Below are 21,657 nucleotides of genomic sequence, written 5' to 3'. Positions count from 1 at the left end.
AAAATACAATAAACAAAGAAACAAACAAAAAAACCATCCTGAATAATCAACTGAAGACTAGCTGAAGAGAAATCCAATAACCAAGTACAGAAGGTGGAGACCACATAGAGACTAGTAGGAAGTATGAAGATACAAAAGGGCTGACCAGGCTCACATAGACAGCAGCTGAAATTCTGGAGGGATATCTCAGCTGTGGGGGATTCCCACTGAGAACTCTGGGATCTAAACCCAAAACTGATCTACCCAGCCCAGAGCACCAGAACTGAGAAAGGTGCCCACATAATATCTGGCTGTGGGAAGGAACAAGGTTGCTGTCTGCCTGGTAAAGATGTCTGGAAATGCAGTCACCCTCTTAAAGGGCCAATGTACAACACTGTGTGTGCGGCCACCCATCTTGGGCTTCAGCAGAGGGAGGACAGAGTGGACAGGAGGTGTGAGAGCAGAAACCAGGGTTGGGGGCTTTGAGGTTAGAGCTCCGAAGGTAGACACTCAGTTTTCCTGTGCTGAATCGTTCTCTCACCCTTTGGAGGACATCTTTCTCTGGTGAACCTTTGCTATCCAGTGAGTTTTTGCCTAGGCCCTAGGGGGAGGCAGTTGCCCCACCCTACTAGAAAACTTCTTGTCCCACCTTGTGGAGTTTCTGAGGCCAATTAAGAGATTAATGGGCCTCAGGAACAATAAGCCTGCAGGCAGAATCAATTGTCCCACCCAGTCCGAAAACCTCTCAGCTGTGTTGATAGCCTGGAACTAATCAAGAATGAATATAGGCCTAATGGTTTGGGTCAGTGGATAGAGGGCCTACAGGCTGAAGAGTCCCAGGTTTGATTCCAGTCAAGGGCATGTACCTTGGCTGCAGGCACATCCCCAGTTGAGAGTATGCAGGAGGCAGCTGATCAATGTTTCCCTCTCATCAATGTTTCTAACTATCTATCCCTCTCCCTTCCACTCTGTAGAAAATCAATAAAATATATATTTTTAAAAAGAATGAATATAATCAAACTGCAGGCAGAGGTGGGTCTTTAGGGCAAGCATATCAAACTCAAAGGCTAACACAGGCCAAATAAACAGGTTTAAGCTTATGTGGGCTGCAAAAAAACATAAGCTTTAATTTTCACAGAAATGTAGGTTTATTTCAAAAGTAGAGTATAAAACAGAACAAGAGCAATGATAAAATTAATGTTTTCTCACATACCGTTATATTGGCTGGGCTGCAAAAATATTCATTGTGGGCCGCAAGCAGCCCACAGGCCATGAATTTGGCATGCTTGCGCTAGAGCAGTGGTTCTCATCCATTCTAATACTGCGACCCTTGATATTGTTTTTCATGTTGTGGTGACACCAACCATAAAATTATTTTCGTTGCTACTTCATAACTATAATTTTGCTACTGTTATGAATTGTAATGTAAATATCTGTGTTTTCCAATGGTTAGGCGACCCTGATAGTGGTTCTCAACCTGTGGATCATGAGGTTGAGAACCGCTGTTGTAGAGCCTAAGATCATTGGAAAACTTAGATATATACATTACGATTCATTAACAGTAGCAAAATTACAGTTATGAAATAGCAATGAAAATAATTTTATGGTTGGGGGTCACCACAACATGAGGAACTGTGTTAAAGGGTTGTAGCATTAGAAAGGTTGAAAACCACTGATCTAGAAGCTTTGAGTATGCCTGATCTATTTGGGGCCCAGGGCTTGGAAAAGCAGGTCTTGGTGCACATTTTGATCCTTTCCAAAGGAATTCAGTCCCAGCAGAGGGAGCCACAAGCTGTGGGGTGCTGATACTCAGAGCCAGTATCTGACACTGTCTAAAATAGAGAATGGGAAGCATAGCATATCTACCTAATATACAGTCACACACCAAAGTGGGGAGGCAAAAAAGTGCCAAATGAAAGAATAAGAGAATTCTTCAGAAGAAGAAATAAAAGAAACAACATAAAAAATTTATCAGACACAGAGTTCAGGATAATGATGGCAAAGATGCTCAACAGCATGAGAAACGACATAGTAACTATGAAGACACAGTACTAATAAAGAATACACTGGAAAGAATACATAGCAAATTAGGGTAAGTCGAGGACTGGATCAGTAAATTAAAAGATAAGGTAGAATAAAATCACTCAATCAGAGAACCGAAAAGAAAAAACAATTAAAAATAGGACAGTTTAAGGGGGCTGTGGAACAACATGAGACGTAACAATATTTGCATCTTTGAAATGCCAGAAGGGGAAGTGAGCAAGGGATAGAGAATGTGTTTGAAGAAATAATAACAGAAAACTTCCCTAACCTGGTGAAGGAATAAGTCACATAGGTACGGGAGGCAAAAAGAGTCCCAAGCAAGAAGAACCCAAACATATCATAATTAAAATGCCAATAATTAAAGACAAAGAGAGAGTCTTAAAGGCAGCAAGAGAAAAGCAATTTGTTACCTACAAAGGAGCTCCCATAAGGCTGTCAACTGATTTCTCATCAGAAACTCTACAGGCCAGAAGGGAATGGCATGAAGTATTCAAGGTAATGAAAAGAAGGATCTGAAACCAAGATTGCTATATCCAGCAAGGCTACCATTCAAAATAGAAGGTGAAATAAAGGGCTTCCCAGACAAAAGGCTACATATCACCACCATGCATTGGGGGAGTGGAGTCCCTCAGCCTGGCCTGTGTCCTCCTGCAGTCTGGGAGCCCTCAGAGGATGTCCGACTAAGCTGTCAGTTGGACATCCTGAGCGCTGCTGCGGAGGCGGGAGAGGCTCCCCACCTGCCAGCCGTGAGCCCCGGCTTCTGGTTGAGCAGTGCTCCCCCTGTGGGAGTGCACAACCAACCACCATGTGGCAGCTCCTGCATTGAGCATCTGCCCCCTGGTGGTCAAGTGCGCGTCATACCAACTGGTCATTTGGCGATTCAGTCAATTTGCATACTGGCCTTTTATTATATAGGATGATGAATAATAATTAAAGTACCCATTATCAGAGGATTGGTTAGGTATACTAACACACATATACATGTGATAAAAAATATACAGGTATTAAAAACGTTACAGAAGGATTTAGAGTAAACGCGTTAAATTTTCGGTCAAGGCATGCGGGCCCACCGGCTACAAGCTTGATATGCTTGGTTTAGAGTAAAAAATGCATGATGTCATAAGTTAAAAAAAAAAATAGAGAATGGGAAGCATAGCATATCTGAAGAAAGGAAAGAAAGAGGAAGGAAGGGAGGGAGGGAAGAAAGAATAAAAGAGGGATCAACTAAGCAAATAAGACAAAATGATGAACATTATTAAATCTGGGGACTGGGTATGGTGGGCTGGGTTCATTATATTATTTTTCCCAAATTTTATAAATATTTGAAAACTCTTATAACAAAGCTTTTCTTTACAAAAGAAAGATTATAGGATAGATCCCTATGTGTTGAAAAATCTTTAGAATTCTATTCTATGTTGGAAAAAAGAAGAAAAGAAGGTTGCTTCATAGTTCTCTCCTTATTTCAATGAGTTTTGTTTTAACAAGAGGGTAAGTTTTTGGAAGACAGAGACCATGATATTCCTCTTTTGTATTTCTTCCCCATCATTTTCAAAATACTATATACAGTCAACCCTGAATATATTCTTGTTATTTGAAAAATACATCTTGAATGAAAGAACAGTGATAAGCCATCTCTCTCACCTTGTATTCCCTTTCTGTCTCCTTTCGCTAGCTTCCGTGAAGAAAAAACCTTTTTGCCATATGCCATCACTCCTGTATTTTGCCTGAGATGAGCACAACTTCTAAATCCAAAGCAATCTCTCCCCAGAGGTCTGCAAGGTGAAACACTTTAACTATCAATGTACTTGATGATTTACCTTCCTCTATAGCAAAACTCTTCAAAGATGATGCCTGCCATAAAACACAGCAGGCACTCAGTAACTGTCGAAAATGAAGGGTGGGAGAGGCAGGCTAAGTGATATAGTAGTCTTCTCTTAGTGGTATTCAATTTCAACAATTCTACTTCACTGAAATTTAGTAAGAAGCAACAAGAATAGTTCTGATTTCCATTAGTTATATAATTCTGTATAAGTAATAATTTGCTTTGCCTCAGGTATAAAAGAGAAGTTTGAACTAAAAATTATCCTGTTTCTCCACTTTAAGGTTCTACATTTTGATTATCAACTAGGTCTTTAACCATACATGGATATCTATAATGTATTCAAGAATTAATTTATTCCATGTGTAGTAGGTTATTCTCAAAATTAATTTCTCTTGAATTTTCTAGCTTGGTTTAGACTTTTCTCTTTCTCTCTCTCTTTCTTTCTTTCTTTCTTTCACATTTTAAGTAGTAGTGCTTGCTTCATTTCTAAACTATTTACACAAGTAACCCTTTACACAGAACAATGAATAGTCAGACTAGTTCACCTTTACTTTTTGGATACCACCTTTAATATACTAAGATATAATTATTAACTACCCACTTTAAAGATAATAATTTATTACTATGACCTAGTTCTAATTCAGCTTTATCAATTTTTTTACAGACAGTAACTAGTTTCTTTCTTAGAATCAGTAAGCAACTTTCTCCAAACCAGAGCCCTAACAGTAAAAACTAACATGCCAGACACAAGTGCTTAAATGTTTTCTATATAGTTATTTTATTATACTCTGATAACCTAAGTCGGTATTATCCCACTGTACAGTTGGGAAAACAAAGATTACAGAGGTTGAATAATTTGCCAAAGGACACACGGCTGGTATACTGACAACAGTGGAATTCAAATCCTCACCTAGTTCCATATGAATGCCCCGACCACTGTAACACACTGTGTCTGTCTCCCCGAGTACTCAGTCATTGTGAGAAGATGCTGGTCACCATCAGTAACTCTATTCCAATACTCTGTTATATAAACAACCCATTTTACTCCAGGGTTACTCCTAAAATAGGAAACGGGTCTATCTTATTTTCCCAACTAGCACAAGGCCTGATATGGTTCAGGTGCATAATAAATACTAACTGAATGCTCTCAAGGAACTCCAAGGTATGCTGGACTATCACCTAAAATATTAATAGCCATAGAAAAAAGTTAAGTTATTTTGGTTTAAAATTTTTTCCTTGGTCTTTTCTTACTTTGGGGGTCTCTTTTTGCTGTCAATAATACCTCTTCAGGAGCACAGCTCTGAAGCCTCTTACCCATTTTCACTAATATACTGCTGATTTTTTGCTCCAGACCCATCCAAAGATAATCAAGCTTATTAGAACTGTGAGTCTAAGTGGATCTGGGTGGTGCTAAGTTGCTCTCCTATAAGGTAAAGTAGAAGAGCCTGATAATATTCTTAAGGAAAAGATAAGTGAATACTCAATATAATAAAAATGCATACACCATGCAAAAAAACAACAACACTACCATGTTTAACAGTGAAAATTTAGAAGCATTCCCATTAAAGATTAGAAGAAGACAAGGATCTCCAAAACTATTAACATTTTTCTAAAATTAACCATTTAATATTAGATTTAATTCATTGAAGGAAATAGAAGGTATTAATATTAGAAAAAATGAAGCAACATCATTTACAAATGACAATTAGATGCTTGGAATAAACCAAAAGAATGAAATAAAACTCTTATAAACCATGAAAAAATGAGTAAGCTGCTAAGCACTTTAGGAGCACTTGAAATGTACTCTGGCCTTCATTAGGCCTGGCCTCACAACTGGGTACTACCTATGTGAGACTTGTTCTATTATACAGAATACAGTCCAGAAACTTCTTTTCTGCATATATTGAAAACTAATCAAGTTTAGAAGAGTGACCCATGCTAACTAAATTTAAAGAAGGTGAATCATAAACCATAATAATTTGCTAATTTTTAGAAGAAAATACAAGTACCAAAAATGTACCTACTTCAATCTTAAATTCTGGTGTGCATTTTTGTGTAGTCTCATATGACTGACCATATAATTGTCCTCCATTAATAAGAATAGCCTAATATATAAGTATAGACAAAATTAGTATCAATGAAGATATAGCATAACGTGTTCTGATCACTGATAATTCCTCTAAGAGAAAATTTAGGACAGTAAGTCTGTTTCTAATAGTTTTTAGTATGGAAAGTGGCTTGTTTCTTACTAGCTATTCAAATAATAGTGTTTACATTTATATATATATATTTTTAAATATTTTTATTGATTTCAGAGAGGAAGGGAGAGGAGAAGGATAGAAACATCAATGATTAGAGAGACTCATTGATAGGCTGCCTCCTGCATGTCTCCAACTGAGGATTGAGCCTGTAACCTGGGCATGTGCCCTTGATGGGAATTGAACCTGGGACCCTTTAGTCCATAAGCTGATGCCTTATCCACTGAGCCAAACTGGCTAGGGCTATACTTTACTTATATTAAACTAGAAACCCTGAGCACAAATCTGTGTGCCAATAGGTCACTGCTACCCTCCTGTAGCTCTCCACCCGCTGCACCCACTGGCCTGCTCTCCTGTAGCTCCCCCTGCACCCCACAATAGCTTGCTGCCCTACCCCCTCCTGTAGCTCTCAGCCACCTGCTTGTAGTTTTCTGTCCCACCCTCTTGCAGATCTGTGATCTGGTCATTATGCCTCAGGGCATAATGGATAATTAGCATATTCTTCTCTTACTATATAGGATTAGAACCTAGGACTTGAGTGATTTTTTTGTTTTCTGTTTCTTCCAGTACAACATCATGCTAACACATTATTTCTCTTTGAAAACAAAAAATGTAAATTAACAGACATTATAGTAAATATTATATAGTATAATGGCTTTAGTTCAGTAAGGTATATAATATAGTAATACATCTGCATTAAGTCTTACATTCCCAATGTCATAATTAATTCTAAAATTCTGTTGCTTGATGTCTCCTCTGCACCAAATTTTGCTATAATCTCTGTTGTAAAAAGTTAGGAGAGTGATAATGCAGAAAGAGATAGTAATCGCTCTTTAGAGGGGACATGATAGAAGGTTTCTTTGAAAGCAAGCTATATTGCATTTAGTGTCTTTGTTGAAAAATAATAAAAAGACTTTGAATTCTAGAATCATTTAGTTGTTGAGATGCTCACACTATTTGGTAACTGGAAGAACAAATTCACATCTCCTATTTCAAGTTTTTTCTGTGTGTGTGTGTGTGTGTGTATTTGTTAAAAGTACAAAGGGAGAGCCCAGGTGAGTGTGCTTAGCGGTTAAAGACTGGAGCTTTGCGGGTTTGATTCCTGGTCAAGGGCACATACCTGGGTTTCAGGTTCAATCCCTGGGCCGGCAATTGATGTGTTTCTCTCTCACTGATGTTTCTCTCTCTCCTCCCTTTCACTCTCTCTAAAAATCAATGGGGAAAAAAATATCCTCTGCTGAGGATTAACAAAACAAACAAAGTAGAAAGGAGGACTGAACTGTTCTTTCAGGCTGTCATGTGTATTTGGTTTATCTCTACCTTTCTCATTCTGTTTTTCTTGCTGTCTCTGATTCTCTCTCAGTCAGACTGTTATAGTTGAATTTCCATGTTAATATGGATATTCTCTAATTAAGCTATATAAACTAGAGTAGAAAAACAGAACAATCCTATCATATGAAACTGTAACATTCTCCACCTAGATGAAATGGACACATAAACTTAAAATAGTAAAATCGCTCTAATTGAACTCACATTTCTCCCTTACTACTAAGATTTATTCTTATACCTGATCTCTGTAGCAGCACAATTCTCCCAAGTCAAAACCTCAGAAACAAAATGGACTCAATTCTGTCCAATATCTAGCCCCACCCAAATGATACAACATTCCTCCACGGGCAATCTTTAACCTATCCTTCCCATTCCATTGCTATAACCCTACATGGTACTGCTAATACCTTCCCTGAATTACTGTAAAACCTCCTTATTCCTGATGCCCAGCTCTTCCCCACTCCAACTGAACTTTCATACTGTCACTACATTCATCTTCCCGAGGGATAACTCTGAGCATGGCAAACTTATTTAACAAACCTTCAATGGCCTTCCCTGCCCCTTAATGAAGCCCTAGCCAGCTTTAAATTTCCATAGAAAACTTCTATAGAACAACCATAAGTTAGCTAGCCCCCTTTCTTGGCCAATAGCAAAGTTATTTTAACCTTTGAAAAAGGAAATATACTGCACATTATGAAAAGCAACACAAAACAAAAACAAAAAAACAAGAGGGTAAAAGATCCAACCCAACTCATGAACAAAGAATAAGCATGACTATTATTCAAGATGAAAGAAGCCAAAGAAAAGTTAGAAGGAAAAAAAATCAGTGAAAAGGTTTGGTTGTAGGCAAACTGAAATATTACTTCTTTGAATGTAAATCTACCCCTAATTCCCAGGCTCCATAGACTGAAAGGAACTGGAGGAAATATTACTGCTATATTTTCCTTATTAAAGTACACTAAAGTCACTCTCCATTGAAAGAAAACACCCAGAACTGATATGTAGCACAGCTAATACCTCAGAGCAGTTTTTTTTTTTTTTTTAAAACAAGGAGCATACAATATAAATTAAAAGAAATAATATAAAAGACTGGTGTTCACTTATCAAATAGTGTTTTATCTCATAACAAGATGAAGTTTGAAAACATCCTCCCATAAGAAGAGGAAATATCCCCCAGCAGTAACGATTCAGTACTCACTAATTCAGTGTTCACAGCCACTTTATAAAACATAATCTCTGCGAATAATGAGAATCAACTGTATCTTTAGGGAGTATATTTTATTTGCCACATGATAGTCACTAAAAGGGTTAACTTTAGATATCCATAACACATCATAAAGGAGACTCATTAAAAAAAAATTAAGTACATTTAATACAGTAAAAAGTCTAGAGCAAGGATGGCAAATAGACTTTATCTTGCACGTAAGCTCTGAAAACCAATGTGTTCTAAATAAGGTGTCTATTAAAGCTGTGCTTTGGCTCATTGCAAAAGTATTACAATCCATTAGTAATGGTCAGAGTCAGAGAAAAGACAAATCATGTTATGTGTAGTATATATTTGCCATCCCTGGGCTACTGTACTTCAAACAATCCCATAGAATATACAGTTACAAAACTACTTACTGCTTCAACAGAGTTACACTCCCGTCTTGTTTCTAAATAACGTAGTGCTCGTTTTTCTTCTTCTTTTAATTTGGCATCTGCCTGTCCAGAGGCAAAATAGCAATCATTTTAAGAATATCAAGTGAATAGCTCAAATTAGCACTTATACTAAGTTCCGACTTACATATTTCATATAATTCTGTACACCATTTTGTTGTAAATATGAGGGTGCCTGTGTTCTATAAAATCTCTCTGTTGAATCCAAATACGCCTTCTCAAAATTGTCCCTATAAATTTGAAGCTTATCTTCAGGATTAGAACAAAGGTTAACTGAAAAACAGAAAATAAAATTTTACTCTAATTATGATTAGCATCACTATTTTGAGAACCATAAATGAAATAACAAATATTGAGCAGTCATTATGTACAAGGGGCTGACAATGTTCAAGATAACATAAAAATAAATAGGACAAAATGTTCTGTATAAAAAACTTAAACGTTAACAGCACAAAGCAACAAACACCATAGAGAATATGATATTTTATTTTGAATAGGAAAGACTCTGACTTCTAACTGGATCAAGACACCATTCACAAAAGAAATGAGATTTGAAATGAGTTTTAAGGAATAAACTAGGATTTACATAGCTAGGTCTATCTAAAGTAAGCAAAAAAAAAAAAAAAAAAAAAAAAAAAAAAAATTTAGAAGTAGAAAAGCACAAGGTCGAGTCAAAGTACAATATAATGACTAGCTAAAGCCAGTTTGGCTCAGTGGATAGAGCATCAGCCTGCGGACTGAAAGGTCCCGGGTTCAATTCCGGTCAAGGGCATGTATTTGGGTTGCAGGCACATCCCCAGTGGGAGGTGTGCAAGAGGCAGCTGATTGATGATTCTCTCTCATCGATGTTTCTAACTCTCTAACCCTCTCTCTTCCTCTCTGTAAAAAATCAATTAAAAAAAATATATACAAAAGTATAATGACTAGATTGTCTGAGTGGATTTTTAAGGTTAATTGAAGGTAAGGGTAAGTGGTTGTGGAGAGCCTCAGATCTCAGGCTAAGTAACCTGCATTTAGCATGGTGTACCACTAACTGGGTAAGGAAAATAGTATTTAAAATTAATCTTGTGAATAGTATATGGGTAAGATGATAACAATTTGATCCCTATAAGAAGACTATTTCAAAATTCCAGAAGTAAAATTTAGAAAAGTCCAAACTTTAGATTCAAATCCATACTTCTCTAATTTAAGTTGCTAAAAAGATTCACCAACCAATAAATGAGATGGACAAAGTAAGTATTCACCACTCAAACATTAATTTTTGTAGGTTACTTTAAAGCAGAATAAATACCTCTTGTGTACTTGGAAAAGCATTTGGCACTAAAAGTTGATGTTACTTGTGCTAATAAAGATACTTTTGCTAGTACTACTCTATGACTGTCTTAGAATTTGCATGCAAAGGAAAGTATGATCATAAAAGTTCAGAGCATACCATAGGATTCTCTTACTCCAATGACCAGCTGAGAATCAAAAGCTTCTCCTAACCGTTCAGCATGTACCAGCTTCATTGCACTATCCTGGAGTCTGTTTTTTATATTTGAAAAGATGGACTCATTCCATGTATCAAGCATGAGCTAAGAAAAAGAGAACAAAATGCACAATTCATTTCAATTATTAATACACAAAGTACCACCTATCCACAATTTTTTTTCCCCAGTGGGAGCAAAGGAGCACTTTCTTTTATTTGGGGGAATGGAGCTTGGAGTTCAGATAAGTTGAGGTTGAGATGAGTGTGAATCTCAGAAAGATAGGAGTGAGCATTTTGACAACGGAAATAGGGTTAAAAAATTAAGTACAAATACTAAAAAAGGAAATCAAATTCTTAGTCCTACATTCACTTGAATCCTTCAGGGAATCAGTATATTTACATGTGGTAAAGAATATAAGGCAATTAATGGTAAAGAATATGTGTTTTAGAATCCAAGATAACTAACTGTTAAAACATCAAAATTTAATTATGTGGAAAATGAAAAAAAAAAAAAGTAAAATTTGTGGACTATTTTAAAAAGTTATAATTTATATATATTACTATTACTAATAGTGCTATTTTTTCTGTTTGAAATCATTACTTTTGCTTATGGTAAAGTTTGGTGTGGTATGCAATATTTAGTTTTAGACTGACCTTATTCTTTTTTTTAATATGTATTTTATTGATTTTTTTATAGAGAGGAAGGGAGAGGGAGAGTTAAGAAACATCGATCAGCTGAACCCTGCATGTGCCCGCAACCAAGGTATGTGCCCTTGACCTGAATCAAACCTGGGACCCTTGAGTCTGCAGGCTGACACTCTATCCACTGAGCCAAACTGATCAGGGCATAGACTGACCTTATTCTTTATCAGAAGTGATTAAAATATGCACAACCAAAGGGGGAAAAAAAATCAAACATAATTAAATTTGAATTCCAGCCCTTTTACTTATTTACCTGCTTTTCCATCTATAAAATAATGAAAATAATAATATAAACTTTAACTGGTTGCAAAAAATTAAACGTTAGTTCCGTAAAGCTCCAATGTTGAATTTCAGAAATACTGGTTTGGAACTGGCTGAGTAGCTCAGTTGGTTAGAGCATCAACCCAATGAGCCAAGGTTGAGGGATTGATCCCCAGTCAGGGCTCAAGAATCTACACTAATAAAAGAGAAAGATGCAAATGGACCATACCTTTGCGACGCCCACCAGCCAATCAGGAGTGAGTATGCAAATTAACCCAACAAAGATCATGGGTTAATTTGCATATGTTAGCACTGAGAGGCTGAGGGTGGGGCGGAACATAGGTATTCCACACCGCCGCAGCTGCTCCAGGCCTCTGGGAAGTGTGGGAAGGCAGAAAGGCAGCTCTGGGCAAGAGCCAAGGCAGAAATTCGGCTCCCGCCAGAGTGAAGGCGGTGCTGGCAGCCAGGGGAAAGCCTATTCTTGCACGAATCTTGGTGCATTGGGTCTCTAGCATATTAATAGTAGCAGCAGCAGCAGCAGCAGCAATAACGAGAATAATAGTTACATAACATTCACTATGTACCTAGCACTGCTCTAAATTCTTTCCACATATAATTCATTTAATCCTCACAACTTAGATATAAGATAACATAGGTACTATTATCTCCTTTTAGATATGAGGAACCTGGGACACAGAGAGGAAAGCTGATGTTCCCATATTTACATAGCTCATAGTGGCAACACTGGAACCTGAATCCAACAACTGTAGTTCTAGACTCTATGCTCTTAATCATTAAGTGATGCTGATTCCTACAATCTGTAGAGAACAGTAAAAATTAAAGAAATAACAAAAAAAAAAACAAAAAACAAAAAACAAGAGTGAATAAGATTATGAAACTGCAAATTAAAAACCATCCAGAAGTGTTTTTTTTCTTTTTTTGGGGTGGTGGTCATAATGTCTCATACTGCAGTTACTTCTACCACTGAAGATATTTCTACCAGTAAATATATCTCAATTTACAGTAATCTTGTCAGCATTTGTAAGGTTAGGGCAATAATGACCAGGCTATTACCTGAATGTTTGAAAGCTGGATTTTGTTGCTATAACATTGCAACAAGAAGTGAGAGTTGTTTAAAGCAGTGTTTTTCAACCTTTTTTGGGCAAAGGCACACTTGTTTCATGAAAAAAATCACGAGGCACACCACCATTAGAAAATGTTAAAAAATTTAACTCTGTGCCTATATTGACTATATATAAAGTAATTCTCTTGAATAGGAATCAAATAAACACAAAGAAAGTATTTTATAATTACTTTATTATGAAATATTAAGTAAACAAAATAGTGAAAAATTATAAAATTCTTGTCTTGTCTGCACCTACGGCACACCAGGCAACATCTCGCCGCGGAACAGCGGTTGAAAAACGCTGGTTTAAAGTTCAAATTGCCTATTTAACTTTTCAAAACTGGTTTAATGTGACTCTCACAAGTAGGAAAACACACGATAAATGAGGACACAGAGGTTAGGTCAGAGCTGATTAAAGAGCTGAAAGGGATATGTGGGACTCCAATTTCAGAGCTTAGCTTTTTCCAATAAATCAGGAGTTATTACTGGGCACAGTGCTTTTAACTACAAATAATGCAAAATATTTAGCCACAATTAGGTAAATACAGAAAAAGAAAATAAAATCTCGAAGATAAAATTAGGAAAAGGAGAAAGTGAAAGGAAAAGCAAGGAAGGTAATATTTGAAACACAGATCAAAAGCTTAACACCACATAAAAAGCTGAAAGAAAATTGAAACTAAAAATGGGAAAAAACATTATTCAATAAAATCCAGCAAGAGCTAGAAAGGAATTTATATGTGAAGCAGAAAAACCCACTTAATATGTAAATTACTGCCAAAAGTTTTCAAATCTGTCTAGGCTCAGTGGTTATGTGTCAATTTATAAACTAGGAGGTCACGGTCTGATTCCTGGTCAGAGTGCATTCCCGGATTGCAAACTCAATCCCCAGTGTGGGGTGTGCAGGTGGCAGCCAATCAGTGGTTCTTTCTCTCCACTGATATTAATCTCTCTCTCTCCCTCTCTTGCCCTTCCTCTCTGTAATCAACAACAAAAAAATCCTATAAAGAGGTAATATGCAAATTGACCATCACTCCAACATACAAGATGGCCGCCACAAGATGGCTAGTAGGGAAGGGCAGTTGTGGGTGATCAGGCCAGCAGGGGAGGGCAGTTGGGAGAGATCAGACCTGCAGGGGAGGGTATTTGGGGGCCACCAGGCTGGCAGGGGAGAACAGTTAGAGGGACCAGGCCTGCAGGAGAGGACAGTTGGGGGGAACCCAGGACTGCAGGGGAGGACAGTTGGGGGAGACTAGGCCTGCAGGGTAGAGCAGTTGGGGGGAACCAGGACTGCAGGGATGGGCAGTGGGGGGCAGCCAGCCCAGCAGGGGAGAACAGTTAGGGGTAACGGGGTGGGCAGGGAAGGGCAGTTAGGGGCAATCAGGCCAGCAGGATAGCAGTTAGGTGTCAATCAGGCTGTCAGGGGAGTGGTTAGGGGGTGATCAGGCTGGCAGGCAGAAGCAGTTAGGGGAAATCAGGCAGGCAACCAGGCCAGCAGTTGGGAGCTAGCAGTCCTGGATTGTGAGAGGGATGTCCAACTGCCCACTTAGGCCTGATCTCTAAATGGGCAGTCAGACATCCCTCGAGGGGTCCCAGATTGGAGAGGGTACAGGCTGGACTAAGGGACACCCTCTCCCCCACCCAATGCACGAATTTCGTGCACTAGGCCTCTAAAATATTTATGTATCTATGTATCTATCTAGATATAGATATATACATCTACACACACACACACACACACACACACACACACATATATATATATATATATTTTTTTTTTAAAGTCTTTAGATCATCTTTCCTGAAGAATATTAGAAAAAAGGTGGGAAAACTTACCTTTCGAACAATACCATCTTCTACATTTGATTTTTTATTGCCGCCCTGTTTACCCAATAAAGTAATCTCTAGTTGACAAAAAGGCTTCGGTAAAATATCACATTGTGTAAAGAACTTTCGCCATTCTACAATATATGCTTTTAGCAAAGCTGTATCATCTTGATGGCTTAGTACTCGCTGGAAAAAACAAAACAAAAGAGAATTGTAACAATTTGAAATACAGGTACTTTAAAGAATACTAGAACATTTTTATGCTATAAATTTAAAATATTTGTAGCATAAACTATCTTATACCCAAAAGAAATTAAAACATAAATATATATCCAAGAGAAAACTAAAATATGTTCACATAGACTTATGATTTCACAATATGTATATCTAATCATTATGGCATATATATGAAACTAATAAAATGCTCTATGTCAATAATGTCATTTAAAAAAAACCTGTAAAAATATCACTTTATCTTCCCCTTTATCTCTCCCCTCTCCTACCCCTTCCTAGCCTTAAACAACCACTAATTTACTTTCTGTGTCTATATATTTGCCGGTTGTAGTATGTGTCCATATTATATTCCTTTTTATGGCTAAATACTACTTTATTTTATCAAAGTACTATATTTTGTTCATTTTTGTCCATTGACAGACATTTGGGTTGTTTTCACCTTTTAGCTATCATGAATAATATTGCTATAAATATATTTGTACAACAAATGTTCACAAAAACTTATGCACTTACCAATAAAAAAGACTCAAAATCAGAAATGAAAGTGGAGACATACAACTGATACCACAGAAATACAAAGGGTCATACGACTACTATGAATGTTATATGTCAACTAATCTGACAACCTAGAACTGATGAATAGATTACTAGGAACATACAGTGTACCAAGAGTGAATCATAAAAAAATAGGAAATCTGAACAGACCAATCACTAGTAAGGAGACTGAATCAATAATAAAAAATGTCCACAAACAGCCCAGCTGGTATGGCTCAGCATCAACTTATGGACCAGGAGTTCACAGTTCGATTCCTGATCAGGGCACATGCCCTGGTTGTGGGGTTGATTCCTGCAGGAGGTAAGGGAGGGGGGAAAAGAAGGGAGAAGGTGGGGGGGAAATGCAGGAGGCAGCTGATCAATGATTCTCTTTCATCATTGATGTTTCTATCTCTCTCCCTGTCTGGTCCTCTCTGAAACCAATAAAAATATATTTTTTAAAGTCAACCAAAAAAACAAAAGTCCAGGACCAGATTGCTTCGTTTGTAAATTTTATCAAGTATTTACAGAAGAATTAGTACCAAATTCTTCTCAAATTCTTACAGAAAATAGAAGAAAGAAAAAATACTTCCAAACTCATTTTACAAGGCCAGCATTACCTTGATTCTAAAACTAGACAAGAGTGCCACAAAAAAATAAAATGACAGGCTAAAATCCCTGATAAATGTAGATGCAAAAAACCTGAAAATATTAGCAAACCAAATTCTACAGCACATTGAAAGGATTATACACCATGATCAAGTGGGATTTATTCCAGTGATGCAAGAATGGTTCAACATTGGCAAATCAATCCATGTGTTAACATCATGTTGACAGGATGGATAAAAATCACATGGTCACTTTGGTAGATGCTGAAGATACATTTGACACAATTCAACATCCTTATATGATCAAGGCTCTCAACCAGGTGGGTATAGTGAGAAAATACCTAAACATAATAAAGTGTATAAGTGACAACTAATGTCATATTCAATGGAGAAAGCTGAAAGCTTTTCCTCTAAGGTCAGGAACAAGACAGGATGCTCACTCTCACCAATTTATTCAACACAACATTGGAAGTTCCAGCCAGAGCAATTAGGCAAGAAAAAGAAATACAAAGCAACCACATTAAAAAGAAAGGGGAAAAACTTGCTATTTTCAAATGACATGATGTTACATATAGAAAATCCTAACAATACCACACAAAAAAAATAGCCGAAACCGGTTTGGCTCAATGGATAGAGCGTCGGCTTGGGGACTGAAGGGTCCCGGGTTCGATTCCGGTCAAGGGCATGTACCTTGGTTGCGGGCATATCCCCAGTAGGGGGTGTGCAAGAGGCAGCTGATCGATGACTCTCTCCCATCGATGTTTCTAACTCTTTATCTCTCTCCCTTCCTCTCTGTACAAAATCAATAAAATCTATTTCAAAAAAAATAGTTAGAATAAACAAATTCAGTATAGTTACAGGATACAAAATCACAACCCCAAAATCCATTAGATTTATTCTATACTGTTCGTTTCATAGGAAACTATCAGAAAGAGAAATTATGAATACAATCATATTTACAATGCATCAAAAAGAATAAAAATACCTAAGAATAAATTTAACCAGGAAGGTGAAAGACCTACACTGAAAACTACAAAACATTGATGAAGAAACTAAAGAAGGCACAAAAATGACCAGGTCATGTGCCCATGACCTGGAAGAATATTGTTAAAACTAGTGACCTGTTGCAGGAATATTCCTGCAAGACTTCCGGAGAGCTTCCCTTTGCCACTGCCACCTCTCCTGCCCCCGCACCTCTCCCACTGAGGTGGACAGCCCGCCTCACCGTGCCCACAGCCACTTGCGCCACCATCTCCGCGGCTGTGAGCACTGCCACTGCCACCGCCGCTGTGCGCTGCTAATGCTTTCCCTCCAACAGCCGCAGCCGCCTTGCTTTCCACTTTCCCTCCCTCTTCCTATGCTGTCTTCAGTCTTCACTCCTCCCTCCCTCTGAGTATGCAAATTAACTGACATATATGTTGGGTTAATTTGCATACTTTCTCTGATTGGCTGATGGCTGTGGCTTGTGGGTGTAGCAGAGTGATGGTTAATTTGCATATTACTATATTATTATGTAGTATGTGCATAAACCCCAAAGCAATATACAATGGGGAAAAGAACAGGCTCTTCAATAAATGGTGCTGGGAAAATTGGACAGCCACAGGCAAAAGAAAACTTGACCATCTTTCATCATACACAAAAATTAACTCAAAATAGATTAAAGACTGGATTTAAGATCTGAAACCATAAAACTCCTAAACGAAAGCACGGGTAGTAAATTCCTTGACTTCAATGTTGGTAGTGTATTTTTTTTTGCATTTGGTATAAAAAGCAAAAATAAGCATGTAAGAGTACATCAAACTAAAAAGCTTACAAACATCGAAGAAAGTATCAACAAAATAAAAAGGCAATCTACTGAATGGGAGAAAATATTTGCAAATCATATCTGATAAGAGTCAATATCCAAAATAGATTTTTAAAAAATCATACAACTCAATAGCAATGCAGAAACAAAGCAAAACAAAAAAAAAACCAATTAAAAAGTGGACAGAGAATCCAAATAGATCTTTTCCCAAAGAAGACACACAGATGACCAATAGGACATGAAAAGATGTTCAATATCACTAATCATCACAGAAATGATAATCCAAACCACAATGAGATACCACTTCACACCTGATAGAATGGCTATTATCAAGAAGACAAGAAGTAAGTGTTGGATGTGGAGAAAAGGGAACCCTTGTGCACTGTTGGTGGGAATGTAAATTAGTACAGCCACTATGGAAAATAGTATCAAGGCTCTTCAAAAAATAAAAAATAGAACTACCATATGATTCAGAAATTCTACCTCTATTCATCCAAAGAAAACAAAGACACTAATTTGAAAAAATATACAGTCAGCCCTCTGTATTCATGGGTTCTGCATCTGTAATTGGTTTAATCTACAGATGCAGAACCCAAAGATACAAAGGGAGGACTAAGGAACTTGAGCATCCATGGATTTTGGTATCTGCTAGGAATCTGTGAACCAACCCAATGTGGAAACTGAGGGAGGACTATATGCATCCCATGTTCACTGCAATATTATTTACAACTAGAGGTCTGGTGCATGAAATCTGTGAACGGGAAGGGGGGTTCCTCAGACCGGCATGCACCCTCTCCAATCTGGGACCCCTTGAAGGATGTCCTACTGCCAGTTTACAGGTATTGGGCAGTTGGACATCCCTTTTGCAATCCGGAACTGCTGCCTCCAACCCCTCACCTGCCTGCCTGCCCACCCGATTGTGCCTAAACACTTGGCCTGCCAGCCTGCTCGCTCCCAACTGCAGGCTGGAAGCAAATATCTGGGATTTGTTTATCTTCTATAACTGAAACTTTGTAGCCTTGAGTGGAGGCCAAGGCCGGCCAGAGCGGGCAGGAAGCTTGGTTTCCTCCATTGCCGGGGACAATCCAAGCCTCCTGCTGGCTCCAGCTCTGTCACCATCTTGGTTGGGTTAATTTGCATACTTGCTCCTGATTGGCTGGTGGGCATAGTGGAAGTATGGTTAATTTGCATGTTTCTCTTTTATTAGTGTAGATAGCCAAGATATGGAAACAGCCTATATGTCCATAGAGAGATGAATGGAGAAAGAGTATGTGGTACATACACAGAATAAATTATTCAACCATAAAAAATGTCATGCCACTTGGAACAACATGGATGAAATTTGAAGAAAACTACTGTCAGTTTGAAAAGAGGTATTAGTGTGAGAAAAAATAGATTTATGTGAGCTGACATATGGCTAAAAATACATGGTAGTGGGGGCACATCTAAAGGATCTATAAAAAACTGAATTTTTAAATCTATGCTTTTAACAATTAAATTTATTGCGGTGACATTAGTTAATAACCTCCATGAAAGTTTCAAGTGTACAATAATACATTATCTGTATATTGCATTGTGTGCTCACCTCCCAAAGTCTAGTCTCCTGTCACCATATATTGACCACCTTTACCTTCTTCAACATCCCTCCACCCTCTTTCCCCTCTGGTAACCACCATATTGTTGTCTGTGTCTATAACTTTGTTTTGTTTGTTCACTTGTTGTTTACAGCATTTTTTAATTGAGGATAATAATGTACTCTCTTAAAAGAAATGTCACTAAGGGGGGAAAAGAAGCAAACGATTATCATTTAATTTAAAAATTTATTTAAGAAATACATCAAGTCAATGTAATATTTAAAATGACTTCAGGAAGTCCTACATTTATAGTATTTTTTTAATAATATTTTTTGAGTAAAACCTTAAAACAAATATAATATAAAAAGTGGAACTTACTGCCTGTGCTTGCTTAATAAACTCAAGAATATCTTCTTTTAAAGCCTGGTGAATTTTTGCTGGGCCTTTATCATCCCAGAGACAGACTGCATGCACATCCCTATAAAAATAAAGCAGGTAAACAAATATTAACACTGGAACAAAAACAAATACAAAACTCATGTTAAGTTCTGTTTTTATAGTTTCCATAGACCACAGAATCCATTCATATGAACCAAACAGGTTTTGTAAGTTGTCTCACATTAGTTTGTATTTTCTTTATCATTCATTGTTTTCTTTAAATCTCTGCTAGTTATTGCATAATATATATAGATTTTTTTTTTCTTACCCGAGAATATGTTTACTGATTTTTTAGAAATAGAAGAAGGGAGAGAGGGAGGAAGTGATGTGAGAGAGAAACATTGATGCGTTTCCCAGACTGGGGATTGAACCTCTAATCTTTTGGTGTATGGGATAATTCTCCAATCAAGCAACCTGGCCTGGGCTGCATAAATATATACATATATTTTTAAATCCTCACCTGAGGATATTTTTTCCATTGATTTTTAGAGAGAGCGAAAGAGAGAGAGAGAGAGAGAAATATCGATGTGAGAGAAATTCATCAATTGGTTGCCACCTGCATGAGCCCCGACCAGGGCTGGGGCCGGGGAGGAGCCTGCAACCAAGGTGCCTGCCCTTGACCAGAATCAAACCCAGAACCCTTTGGTCCGCAGGCTGATGCTCTATCCACTGAGCCAAACTGGCTAGGGCTGCATAAATATTTTTAATTATAAAAGTATGCTATCTCTTGCCGAAACTGGTTTGGCGGACTGAAAGGTCCCAGGTTTGATTCCGGTCAAGGGCATGTACCTTGGTTGCGGGCACATCCCCAGTAGGGGGTGTGCCAGAGGCAGCTGATCCATGATTCTCTCTCATCGATGTTTCTCTCTATTCCTCTCTCTTCCTCTCTGTAAAAAATCAATAAAATATATATATTTTTAAAAAGTATACTATCTCTTAATCCCATTCCCCAAACTGAACTACTATTAATATTTTCTTGTGCAAAGCAAGTATACTAGTAAATCCTATTAATTCTTTAATTCAATATATGTAAATTAGTCTATTGCTTTGAAAAAATAATAATTTAAATCCTATTATAGTGAATCTTCTACACATTCATTGTATTTACACATTAATTACTATTGTGTCTCCTTTAGTTAAAAAAGATAAAGACAAAAACAAAAAGGAAAGTTCTCATAAACTGGTATACAAAAACTCTAAACTTATCAAGTTGACATATTTTTAACCAAAGGATATTCATTGCAGAAATATATTTAAGATTAACACATATCCTAAAAGTAAATTTCTTAATTATTAAATTGTAGTACAGGGAAACATAACAAGAGGGTAGTCTTTTATTCAGGATTTATTGAGAATTTATTTATTTTTTTATTTTATTTTATTTTTTAATATATATTTTATTGATTTTTTACAGAGAGGAAGGGAGAGAGATAGAGAGCTAGAAACGTCAATGAGAAACATCGACCAGCTGCCTCTTGCACACCCCCTACCGGGGATGTGCCCGCAACCAAGGTACATGCCCCTGACCGGAATCGAACCTGGGACCTTTCAGTCCGCAGACCGACGCTCTACCACTGAGCCAAACTGGTTTCAGCTATTGAGGATTTTTTATTGAAGATTCTTTTATTTGGAATAGGCTCCCTAGTGATTTATTTAGTACCTTCTGGAGTCCCTGCTATAAAAAATGTCAAAGAAATCTAAACAAAACACCTCCAGAATTGTAACATTATAATAATGGCCAAAGTGTTTGTTTTATATTCAGATTCTAAGGAACATCATTATAACCCAAAGTTCTGTCTGCATATTAACTTTTTAAAATATATTTTTATTGATGTCAGAGAGGAAGGGAGAGGGAAAGATAGAAACATCAATGATGAATGAGAATCACTGATCGGCTGTCTCCTGCACACCCCGCACTAGGGATAGAGCCTGCAACCAGGGCATGTGCCCTGACAGGGAATCTGTGACCTCCTGGTTCATAGGTCAAACCTCAA

At 37.4% G+C, this 21,657-nt stretch overlaps 1 protein-coding gene across 2 annotated transcripts in view; it reads right to left on the bottom strand.

The window, feature by feature from the left end:
• CUL5 (cullin 5) overlaps positions 1–21,657 on the bottom strand; it is an 87,148-nt gene that overhangs the window by 28,540 nt on the left and 36,951 nt on the right. For both annotated transcript variants that reach the window (XM_084895148.1, XM_084895147.1), the window contains 5 exons: positions 19,604–19,703; positions 14,481–14,657; positions 10,523–10,664; positions 9,218–9,363; positions 9,055–9,135 (listed from right to left, as the gene is read on the bottom strand). In XM_084895148.1, the coding sequence (XP_084751274.1) occupies positions 9,055–9,135; positions 9,218–9,363; positions 10,523–10,664; positions 14,481–14,657; positions 19,604–19,703 (646 nt within the window). The remainder of the gene's footprint in view (positions 1–9,054; positions 9,136–9,217; positions 9,364–10,522; positions 10,665–14,480; positions 14,658–19,603; positions 19,704–21,657) is intronic.

Source organism: Pipistrellus hanaki (assembly GCF_964339955.1).
Source record: "Pipistrellus hanaki genome assembly, chromosome: 9".
Taxonomy (NCBI): Eukaryota; Metazoa; Chordata; class Mammalia; order Chiroptera; family Vespertilionidae; genus Pipistrellus; species Pipistrellus hanaki.
The sequence above is the reverse complement of the archived record's forward strand: the minus strand, read 5'-3'. Positions and strand labels throughout refer to the sequence as shown.